At 37.9% G+C, this 12,859-nt stretch overlaps 1 protein-coding gene across 1 annotated transcript in view; it reads right to left on the bottom strand.

Annotated features, from left to right (window-relative positions):
• LOC129253286 (uncharacterized) overlaps window positions 1-12,859 on the bottom strand; it is a 66,848-nt gene that overhangs the window by 9,084 nt on the left and 44,905 nt on the right. The window contains 1 exon segment of the mRNA XM_054891592.1: window positions 1,787-2,172. Coding sequence (XP_054747567.1) covers window positions 1,787-2,172 — 386 coding nt within the window.

Genomic DNA, 12,859 nt, shown 5'->3' with positions numbered 1-12,859 from the left:
TGTTCACATGTAGCGGTGATTCAACTTTTGCGGTCAGGGATCGCATAACGCCGCCAACAAGTCGTAATACGCCCACCTTAACTTGTTCAAGTACCGACTTTTGTCTAAAGCTACAAAGTTAACTATGTAAAGGGTTTTCAAATAAGGGCGGGTAGATGTTGAAATGGAATAAAATGGCGCTTGCTGTGTAGCACGTAGCGCCGCCCTGCTGGAACCACATGTCGTCTGGGTCCATATGGTTCAATATGGGCCATAAGAAATTGGAAGGACCACCACGTCTACCGAAAAATAGGTGCAATGCGCGCAACGTTTGCGTTAATGAACACTCATTTTGATAATAAAGTTTTATCATTTGAACGTGCTGTTGAATCGTGTAACTTGCTATGATGATTTGGCATAAACAACTGAATAATAAACAAAAGATTTGACAGATGTCACCAAAACAAAATGGCTGCCACAGGGCGCCAAAATCGACCCGCGCCATTTGAAAAACCCTTACGTAACTATGAAGAAAGAGCTCAATATCGACTGCTTTGGAGGGGCATTGTGAAGAAAGCTTTAATGCACCCCGCGTTGTAGTGCTGTGAATGAACGAGAATCTACAAATGGCCGTTTTAAATTTCGAAAAGTCACTAACATTGAAAGAAGTTCTTCAGAACAAAGCTAATGTGTGCTTTAAATAAATCAGATATGCCTCTTTAGTGAATTTCCTTTTGATTTAGAAAACCAGTTATTGGTTCCTTTTTGCAAATCGCATATATAATATATTCCCATGGTAGCTATTCTTCTTCTCATCACACTCTTTGTCCTAGCCATACTCTGTTCCATGGCAGTGTTGTTATAATTGTCATTATCGTTGTCTTTGCCGCTGTCTTCGTCATGGTGATCGTATTTTATATTACCGTTGCCTTTGTTGTTGTTACAACCACTATTGTTATTGTTACTTTCACTGCTTTGTCATTGTCATTGTTATTGCTTTTTCAGTGTCATTATCGTTGTATTTGTCATTGTCTCTGTCATTGGGATTATTCTTATCATTGTATTTATCTGTGTTATTGCTATTTTTTTGATCCGTGCCATTATCAATGTCATTACTACTGTCTTTGTATTTGTCATGCGATCTGTCATTGTCATAGTAAATGGTGTTGCCACTATCACTGCTATTATTATTATTATTATAAATATTATTACGACTGTCATAATTACTGTCATGTAATTGTCATTGCTATTTACTTTGCCATTTTCACTGTCATTGTCTTTGTTTTTGTCATAGTCATTATCACTGACGTTATTATTATAACTGTTTTATTATTGCCCTTGTCATTTTCATAGTAATTTCAATTGTCATTCCCTTTGCCTTTGGGCATTGTCACTGTCATTGTCATTGTTATTGTCACTCTCATTATCAATATCAGTGTCACTAACATTGCTATTATCATCGCCATCATTTGTCACTGTCATTATTATTAAAAATGTCTAACTTTTCTTTGTTATTGTCTTAGCCGTTTCAATTGTCATTGGCTTTATCATTACCTTTATCTTAATTATTATAATTGTCATTGCTATTATCATTATCATTGTTGTTGTCATTGTAACTTTTTCGTTAACTTTATCATTATTATTATCATCATCATTGTTATATTGTGGTTATAAAAATCTACTCCTGTTCACAAAGTAAAACAAGTTTTGCTCTCGTTTCCTCTCCAATTAGATACCTTTCTCAACCATGAAAACCAATTTCAATTCAGTATTCCATTTCATATCATCGATAACCAACCATTCATACCTGTATTATTGCTCGCTCCTCCACCGCCGCGGGTGTCCACCGAGTGTCGATGCATCAACATTGCATTGCCATGTCGCGCCATCATCTGCTTTTCCTGACGATTCGCCTCTCGGAATATCGCCAAATACGTGAATATCATAATTGTGCAGGGTATCCAAAAGGAAATTGAACTCGAGATAACACAATATAGCTTATTGACGATGAACTCACACCGATCTGGATGATTTTTCACAAAATTCTTATGCTCGTCTGTCGTATACCAACCGATGAATATGGGCAGGAAGGAGAGAAGAGCTGGTGATATCCACGTATTCAATATCATGATGAACACAACGCGTTTTGTCATGCTAATGGGGTACTTGAGCGGTTTCACAATCGCATAGTATCTGCGGATAACCAAGAGACAAAATACATAAATGGAGGTATGGCATCAAGAGTGAGTAAAGAATAATAGCGTGCAGTTAGTCTCTCGTATTGCATTAAATCATAAAGCGTGATAAATATGTATATTATGTTTTGAAAGCAAGAAAACATGAAAAATAAATAGAGAGGTCAAAAATATTGAAAAAGCTAAACACTTGCGGGTGCTCTGTTTTTTATGTTTACTAAAATATACTTGTATATATATATATATGTACAAAAATAAGTGGTATTACGATATAGCGTTGAAGAAGCGATTTGACGTGCTTGAATGTGTGCCTTACTGTGATTTTCGAGAGAGGAACGAGGCAAATAGGGGCAGTACTATTTGTGCTTAGCATAACATATGTATGTATTAGTATTTTAAAATATGTATGCATATGTGTGCATACGTATGATGTGATACACTGAGTGCATCTTGGAATCATTGCCTGCTTAATTTGTTTCCTTTGAAGCAGAACTAAAGACATTTCAAAACCTTTGTGGAACGGGTTATAATTTCACGTAAAGGGGGATCTCTTCCTTTGCGCCTCAACGAATACTAAAGGAGTACCAAAGAAGCAATCAACGCTTATTACTAACAAATAATGTCACACAGAATACTCTTTTACAAGATCTTTGAAGTTCGAGCTTCTATTTTCTTGACGCCGGTGACAGCTCGGTGATGTCCTTTTTAACAGTTGAGCGATTCGAATTCAAGCAATATTTTGGACATGGTCTTAAGTTTTTTTGCAAATTGGTTTATTTGCCGGCTTGCGTATAAAAAGAAGTAACCTGAACAAAATTTAAAAAAAAAATTGAGACTATTTAATGGTTAAAATGTCGGTATAAAGTCAAAGTTTTAAAGCCAAAGATTGTCGGTTCTTTCCAACATCTTTATAAACATATAATTTTTTTGTATGACTGTTTTGTTTTTATATAAAGAGAAACTAAAGATAGAGCACGAAAAGCACTGATGGCGTTGTACTCCTGTGGAACGTTAATTGGGAAAAAATGGGGGTTGAGACCCAGAATTACACAATTTCTTTACAGGGCGCTAGTTCGGCCAATTCTCTACTATGGTATTGTAGTTTGGTGGAATACCCTTGAGAAGAGTGTAATCATAAAGGGGTTATGGGTAGTTAGAATTTTCATAAATTGGATTTTTGCATTTGAAGTGAATTCGACAAATACTTTTCGAGTTATTCAACAATTAACAAAGGGCACTCGGGCGCTCCGGAGGGTTCGAGAACAAGTAACTTTAAATGCGTTATTTCTCAAAACTATGTTTTTTGAACCTGTGATCACTGTAACTTAATTTTGGCAAACAAAAAAAGCTTCGATCAGGCACAAGATTATCTCTTAATAAAACAAATTTCTCTTGTCCGATTGATTTTAGATGAATCCCCAAGGACTTGTAATGATCACCGCAAGGGACTTCTGGAGAAACGGTCTCTACACAAACAGTGATAACTTTTACAATTATTAACTTTTTTTTTGGTAAAGTCAATCGATACATGATGTACCAATGCTATGTTTTTATTTTTGTAAAATAAAGCAATTGACTAGCAGAGAGAGAATCTCATCTGTTCAGAGAATCTTATCCATTCTCATAACAGGTGCAATGGCAACCACACCATCGAAATCATTATATGCGACACTCCTTCTGGTAGATCTGCAGGGCTAAGGCTAATACCAGTAATTTCTCAATAAAACGCAAAACAATTGTTTAATTGCCAAAATTTATTTTGTTGCCTTTTAAATGCGTTTGGAGAGATCTTCTTCAGCTCCTTCAGCAAATTCTCTTTAATGGCCTCTATTGACTCAAAGCGGCGTCCGCGGAGTGGCAATTTAAGTTGTTGGAAAAGGAAAAAGTCACAGGGGGCTAAATCCGGTGAATACGGCGGAGTTTCTGGCCAAATATTGTTCACAATATGAGCCTCGTTAGACGGTGCGTTATTATGGTGCAAGATCCATGAGTTTTCCTTCCACAAATTGGGCCGTTTCCTACGCAAATTCTCTCTCAAACGTTGCATAACTTCCAAATGACATTCTTTATTTACCGTAGAACCATTTGGAATGAATTACGAGTGCACAACATCATGATAATCAAAGAAAACGAGTAACATGACTTTACCAGAAGAGGAGGAGGGATTGTTTTAGTGGCTACACCATTCGACGCAGTTGACGACGGTCGTTTAAGTGCGAAGGCATTTTAAAACCTCCTCACCCACCCAAAAAAAAAAAAACATGACTTTCCCTTTTGACCGACTTTGACGAGGTTTTCTGTTTTTTAGGTTTCGGCTCATGTGGATAGCACCATTCAGCCGTTGCTAGAAGTTATACACACACCAGTGCACAATCCTTCTGGCGGTTTAAATTACATTGTAATCTAATGATGCCATTTCATGATGGGCATTTTTCTTCTAAAATGCAATTAGAAATGCGAGCAATTGACGTCGTGGATTGCGATTTCGATATATGATAACAACTTTTTCATTGCTGGTTTCAATAATGCTTTTCAACATGCCACATCGCCAACAAAACCATTTATTTTAAATAAAATTCATGTGAGAAATAAAGTGCGCGATCAGTATTGTCCGATTACAAACCTTCAGAATTGTTGGGATCAGCTCAAAGGTAGTCAAAGATAGGGTACCTAAATATCATTAAAAATTTCACAAGAGAATCAATACTTGTGTTTGTACGCAGGTATGCGCGGAAGATTTGGAATTTGGAAAATGTAATTTTTCATACATAAATTGCTAAACACTTCAATATATAAAATAATAAACGAGTAAAGAAGTCCCATTCAAAATAAGAATATAAGAATTAAACTCCAAATAGAAAGACCCTGTATTTCCCACTAAGGAATATCTCACCTCTAGCTCTACTGGGTATGTACATTTGAGCATTTTTATTTATGAATGATTTCACTCTAGACTCCGGCATATGTCTGTTCAGTTTGTTTGAACTTTTTTCTGCCTCCTCCCTCGTCGCTTGCGGTTGCGTGATTTGTGATTTACGTTAGAAGAATCTCTTCAATTTCACTCTACAAGCTTCTGTTTTTTGTTTTTGTTTGTTTATAGCTAAACCGTATTTGAATTTTTTCTGATTTCTGTTGATTGAATGCAAAATATATGTGTACATATGTGTGAGTAGATATATAACGTATGTTGGGTATTTGGCCGAGCTTCCGCTCCAATTTAGGGTGTATGGCATGACGTTTTTCCACAAAACGGAGGGACCTACAGTTTTACACCGCAGATGCTTTTTATGAGATGCTTTTTCATGGCAAAGATACGATCGGCGGCCAGTGGAGGGGCGACTGCTATTAGGAACAGCTTTTTGTTATTAGTTGATTGAGTTATCCCCGCCGCAAGTTTCGAACTCGTGCGCTCCCGAATGGTAGTCACGCACAAACGCTTTCCGCTTGAATGCTTAGAATTCAACAGAAAAAAGTCAAACGAAACAAAATCATAAACGCAAATATAATATTTTGTTAAGTTTGCTTTTGGCGCGCAATACACTCGTGCGCATGTGACACATGTTGCAAGTGCGACAGTTGCGTTTGGTTATATTTTTGTCATTTCGAGTTGACGTATTCTCCTTCCGTTCACTTCACTCTTTACACTTCACTTGTTGTTGTTATTACGCTTCACTTACATATGTACACATATGCATATGCTGGCAAACTTGAAATTTCAATTCAGCTAACAAAGCCCTCGTGTCATTTACTATACTTGTACTTGTATTTATATGCATGCCCTTCATCCACTCTGACTAGAACCAGCTGCTTGCGGTGAACGAAATTTGATTTAGTTGATATATGCTCATACACATGCATACGTATGAATAAGTTTACATACATACATAATGGTGTTTTTGTGAAAATAAGTTGAGCATACATACATACATCCATATGTATGCATGTAATATATATATTTTCATATATGCTAATACAATAATATGCTTCAAGCTTTTTGGCATCTGTCTGACTAGTGAAATTAGCATTTGATATATGGGTAAATTTTGACGAGTTTTCTATTTCATTTGGCAAAGGGCAACTGCTTAAATTTTCTTCTATATACAGTACAATTGATTGGTTGAATGCAGTGTAAATGTGAATGAAAGCACTCAGCGAAAGAATAAAAAATCAAAAGAAATTCTCAAATGCAACCATGCTTAGACAACACCATTGCACTGCTTGAGGGCTAGAGTAAGATTCCTAATTCTGCCACCAATAATTGCAATAATGTATTCTACTTCCCAGTCACCGAGATTTAAAATTGGATATTCATTTAAAATAATAGTAATATCGAATTTTTTAAAAAATATTTTCCTTAAAAGCCTTATTGTTTTCTTTCTCTACTAAATCGAAGACAGGCGTCGTGTTCCTATTTATCTGGGAAGCTAAGGTACCAAGATTATGTAAGAACTGCAAACTTTGTAAATTCAGAGTTAGCAGGCATTTGGGTAACCAGGTTTGAATGAAATGCCTACTAAGATGATGGGCATATTACTTTTCCTTTGAATAGCAGTCGGATAGGTTAATTAAGGCTGTAAAGCCTTATCCTTAGCAGACAAAATACTCCAGTGAAAACCACTATTATATCCAAAAAGTATAAGTTATAACTCTATCACAAACATACACAGAACAAACTACAAAGATGTAAACAACCAGAGGAAAAGGAAATGATTTTCCATAGGGAAGGAGAAAAAGTCAACACTTGGCAAACCTCTGTTCGAAAGTCTCGAAAAAATGTCTGGCTTAGACGTCAACAACCCAATAAGGTTTTTAAACTGCACAGACTGGATATAGTCACGCTGTAATTAACAATTAAACCAGTTGGTAGCGTGGATGTAGCAACAAAATTATGTGGAAGCGCTAGTTAGATTCTGGATGAAGCACCACTTTAACAAACCAACAAACCATTCATAAAGATAGTGTTCGGTTGATCATTTTTCAGACGCCACCTTAACCGAAACGCACATAATTTATTGCACGCAGTTTGTGAATATCAAAATAAATGTGGCTACAGTCGGCTGCTTCAACAAAAAAATATCGTAAGACTGCGTAATAAACTCTGGTAGGCAAGATAACCGAACAAACGTGAAACTTTTTGAAACTCTCCGTATATTATAAAAAACAATCTGGACTGGAACAAAGTTTGTGTACTTAATCTCTGTGTTACACTAAGCTCCAGGAAGACTTATCTCTACTGTGGCATTCTAGCGTCTAAGATTATGAAAACGAAAATAAGCATATTAGTTACTAAATTACTTAGACAAGCTTTCTCTTACAATAGCAACAAAGATACCCAGAAAAGTTGTCATAATCAAACTAGCAGTTGCTTCTTGCTATGTTGGAAGTGTGCCCATTTAAGTTTCTTTATGAACTTCTCACTTGGTTCGAACTCCAAGCTACGTGTAGTTATTTGAACCAGACAGCTTAGAGGGTTAAGTTGTGTCACGCATATTGTGGTGCTTTTAATTCATACTTATTCAACCTAAATTTACATTTTTGGAGCCAAATATATATAATTCTTTACCTCTAGAATTTCAGGTCATCAGACGGCGGTAGTTGGTGCCATACAATTGACCGAAATATCTCTGATGCCATATCTTGGTGCCATACGTGACGAAACTCTGTTTTATTTGTATATACATACCATAACCTCTATTCATGAAAACAATTTTAATACACACGTTCCAAACAGTGGGCACTAAGAAAGAGTGGTGCACCAATTATCGCATCCATTTGGTAGTGTAGCTATTTACACAGATGACTCCAGCCTTGGCGGCCGAAATTTTCTCGAATACTACCCTTTGCACAGACCCCTTCATAGACTGAAGGATAAGCCCTCATTGAGGCGAAATAATTTATCGAAATCGAACATCTAGGAAGAACATCTGGGTTCTTTCATATTCATTTCCAACTTATAGAAGATATTTAAGCAGGAGAAATTCTTCCACATTTTTGTAAAGTAGGGAAGTAAAACAAAAATGTATCGCAGATACGGCTAAGCACATTCTTCCAGGAAAATAATGAGTTGGTATGGTGTAGCTTAAAATTGTAGGTCCCTCCATTTGCAACGAATTTTGGCTTACTCTTATTCTATTGCAATCTATTGCGTTGGAAGTGCGCATACGACCCATTGCTCAGTAGGCCAGCATGCGAAGAAGAAGTGATAGGCTGACAAGTAAATATTATAGTTATCTCTCAGAACTTTATTGCTTCTTCTCTGCATGGAGCCTTACATTTTTCCCCAACTAAATCCATGGCGACTCTTTTACCAAACATGAACAAAAGAAGCCAAATTCCGATTGAAAGGAAAAGTTGGTAATACACCAATTCCAACTGGGCACTGCTCAGTGCATAGGTATAATCGCGATCAGCACTAAAGCCAAAAACCGCAGGAAGGTTCTCAAGTCACTAGCCGGCAGCACATGGGGCAAATGACTTATAGTTGACCGATAATGAGCTATGCAACACCTAAACTGGTTACATGGACTCAGTGGTAAAAACCACAGGCGTGTCTAAAATATACCACTCAGAAATGTCACATGATATCTTCTAATTTTACCTTAACATCACTTTCAGGAACTGCTTCAGCGGCCTGCTGTTGGAAGCAGATCCACGAAACTTGACCTTTGAATGCCCTTATCACAGTCCAACCAGAATCCATTGCAAACGAAGATTTTCAACTGCCTTTTGAGGTTCACGTTAGAATTAATGCCCAGCATGAATTAATGTCCGTCATATGGAGGTAACCTACATGACAATGGCTACCTCTTCATATGCCTACTTAAACCTACTCATCTAACACCTCATTTCTTTGGTTCCATTTTGTCGAAGCTGCTCGTTTCCTGGGCATAGCTTAGTTGATTGCAGGACCAAATAAAAAGTAAGAGAAGATACTAACGCCTTTAAAATATTCATGATTTGTGCTTGGTAAGTTAGATCTGTGGGCTTCAGAGCTAACTTATGAAAAAACAAATTTAACACGCCAAGCGGTTTACTCAAGAGGAAATATCAAGAAAATGCTAATGTAAGTCTTGTGACTAAACTTCGACAAGCTTATGGTCATAGCCGTACACTAATCGAATTTAAGTGATGTGATGTTGTGGAAAGTTTATAGCAAATCAACCCTTCATAGCTTGTTCATAGCACGGAACCTACTTTATATGCCTGAAACATATAAATGTGTATATGTGGGTGTACTACATGACAGATTATGAAAGGTAAAGACGAGCAAGAGCCATTAAAGTGATTCAGGATTGTAGAGTCGCTGTACTAGATTGGTTTGAGTAATGGACAAGCACGAAGGGAGCAGGTGTATGTGTATTGCGTGTTTCAATGCTAATGACTTATGATGCAAACAGTGTTTTGAGTGAATTAGCACAAATTAGGTACATGGATGCATGAGTATAGGAATATAAATGTGTGCACTAATGTGTATGTGCTTAGTATAGGCTAAACGAGCTCGAGCTTGGGCTTGAAACTCTTATTTCGGTACTACGAGTAAAACGTATTTGTTAGAAACATATGATTAGGACATAATATTCCAAGTTCGTGTTTTTGTTAATTGAAGCCAAACACTTATTTGTAATGTAGTTTCACACATTGTTTATAGACTGGGTTTATACAGAGCTTATTCTTTGGATAACTTCTTCTTCTTAGCATCACAGTCCTTGGTGAACCATTGCTTCATTCGCAACCTCTCGCCACCCGTCTCTATCTAAGGCTACTTCCTTCCACAGCCGCACGTTTAGATTTGCAAAGACATCTTCAACGTCTTTGAGACATCCCTTTCTGGGGCGTGCTTTTCTTCGGCCTCCAACAGGGTGTAATTTAACTGCCTTTCGAGTTGTTCGTTCCTTGGGAATTCTAAACACGCATCCAAGCCATCTTAACCCCTGAGATTTTATAAATCTTATCACAGTTTCGTTTTTTGCTAAAAGTTCCAGCTCATAGTTATATCTTATTCGATAAGTTTCGTCCTGCAGTCTTATTGGTCCATACATTTTGCGCAAAATTTTTCTTTTAAAGACCATTAGCTGATTAATGTCACTAATTTTTAGCGGCCAGAGTTTGCAACCATTGGTAAGCACATGACAGATCAAGGTTTTGCATATCCTTAACTTTTGGTCGCGAGATAATATTTTTGATTTAAGCAGTTCCAAATTAGAGTAATATGACCTATTTGCTGCTAAAACTCTGTCCCTAATTGTCAATGACGTATCCTTATTGGCTGATATTTTGATACCCGAATAGATAAACTCTTGTACACGTCTCTGATCAGCAGGTTATCAGGCCTTAAACCGAAGCTGGACCGGACTCCTGCTTTTCGCCATGAGAAGAATATCATCTGCATATGCGTAAAGCTGGAACGGCTTGTTGTATATAGTCCCATTTGGATTTAGTTCGGTAATTGCTGCCTGAAGGACCAGGTCGAGTACCAATGTTGAGGAAGCCTCTCCCTGTTTAACTCCCGATATTATGGGAAATGAGGCAGGTCATTCTCCTTGCGCAATGATCTTCGCCGTGGAATTTGTAAGCGTCATAATAGAAAGCTCAATTTTCTTTAGCGGGATGCCTTCTGCCTATGTTGTCAAATACTTGTTTATTGTCCATGTTTGGATATATTCAAATCATGATTAAACTCATATAAATTTTCAAGTCGGACCGGCAAACTAGCACTTGTTTTCTGAGATGACTTCACCTCATTTTTCAGATAGCTGTGACAAAGCTACTCACCGCGTGCATGTCGAATGGATAATATACGGAAAGAACTCGCACAAATGACTGCCCAGCGCTCATTGAGTTCATACGACGCTCGCAATTTCAGGAGCTAACCACAGGTAGTGGAAGGTATTCCAATGTTATCATTTTAGGAAAAAAACTCTTTCTGCCAATCTTGATAGCTCACCAGCTCAAATTTGCCTAGTTTCGTAGTATTCGGAGGTCAAAAGAGAAGTCAGTCATTTTTCGAATAGTTGCGGAGTTGTCGGAGTAGTTCTGTACTTCTTTGACGGTCGTTACAGAAGTGGGCAGCAGTCAACTGCGTCTTTAATCGCGTCTAACACCGCTTGACATCCAGTATAACGATTCGGTTGATAGGGAACTCCGTTCCAGAATATCAGCCTATCAATTGGACTCATCGATTATGCTCATTGGTCAGACACCACGGCTTTAAACTGAAAGTGTTTTAATATTCAAGAGTACCCGAAGAATAAGTCAAGCAACAGCCCGACACCTGGACGCACATCCCGTTTTTTTGCCGGCGGGATAATCATGGGTATCACATTTAGTATTATGAAATCCATTGTTGTTGGCACGATCCGAAGTACCCCACTGGTTTGAATGAGGGCCAACGTCGTTTTAGTATTATAGAGCCAAAAGATGACCTTACGTCTTCGTTTGCGAATATTTTCCCTGCAGCAATGTAAGCTATCTGGGGCTCTGTTAGTCCTCTTCTCAACGTTATACTTCCGAGTTAGTTCTCTGTCAAACATTGTACTCAGGTATTGCACATTGTCAGAAAGCACCAATGTGTCCACCTTCGAGGGTTCACCGATAATTCGCAGTTCACGTCGCCTTTGACAACTACGTTTAGATAACTATGCATCAATTCATACTGAGTATCCGGAAGCTATCCGCTTTACAACAAGTGCTACGTCAACAGCGTAGGTAATCACTCTGCAGCTCCTTCTCCCTAGCTTAGCAAGTGGTTAACCATGACTACCAAGAGCAACGTCCGGAGAGCACCGTCTTGCGGAGTGCCTTTACCCACCTGAAGCCGGAGGTGAAACCAGTGTCACCAAGCATTTTATAGATAAGTATGGTAAGGTCGGCCTCAACTTTTCCCAGAGAATTAGTAACTGCTTACGGGGTGACATTATTATGGGGCTTCTATATATTGGACAAGGCGTCCACCCTGTGAACTCTGTTTGAGATAGGGACTCTTCTATCTCTTTAATAAGACAGATTCTACTGATCTGCCTTTGCAAAAGTATGTTGCGCCGGCGACAACGCTACCGAGGAGTTTTCATCTTTTATTTACTCTGCCACTTTTCTGAGTTCGTCCGTTTCTTTGCCACCCGTCCTAACTATTCCCGCCAATTAAAAATTAATTTTAAAATTTGATGCTGCATTTATAGACAAAAAAGGTCACGCGTTTTGCGGTACTTCTGAAATAAACAACCAAAAAATAATAAAAAAGCGAACCTTTGTTTCTCCCTGGAACTATAAGAAATAATAACAAAATAAAGAAAGCTACAGCAGTATTTTTGTGGACGTCGAATTAAAATTATCTAGAGGCGTTAGATCGGACGATCTTCATAGATAAATTATGGCAGAATATCTTATATTTTTTTACTCTGGTAATTTTGTTTATAATAAACTGATTATTTCGTTGATAGTGCGGCATGTTGTATCATCTTGCTGAAGTCACGTACCGGCAATATTCATAGCAGTAACAAGGAAAGCCTTAAAAAAAAGAACCAGTTTTTTCTAATAGCTGTCGCCCCTCGGCAGGCAATGACGAGCCTACGTGTGTGTTTTCGCCATGAAAAAGCTTCTCATAAAAAATGTCTGCTGTTCGGAATCGGCTTGAAACTGTAAGTCCCTCCATTTGAGGAACAACATCAAGACGCACACCACAAATAGGA

Source organism: Anastrepha obliqua, chromosome 1 (assembly GCF_027943255.1).
Source record: "Anastrepha obliqua isolate idAnaObli1 chromosome 1, idAnaObli1_1.0, whole genome shotgun sequence".
In the NCBI taxonomy this organism is placed as follows: Eukaryota; Metazoa; Arthropoda; class Insecta; order Diptera; family Tephritidae; genus Anastrepha; species Anastrepha obliqua.
Note: the sequence above shows the minus strand (reverse complement) of the source record. Positions and strands in the feature narration are given on the sequence as shown.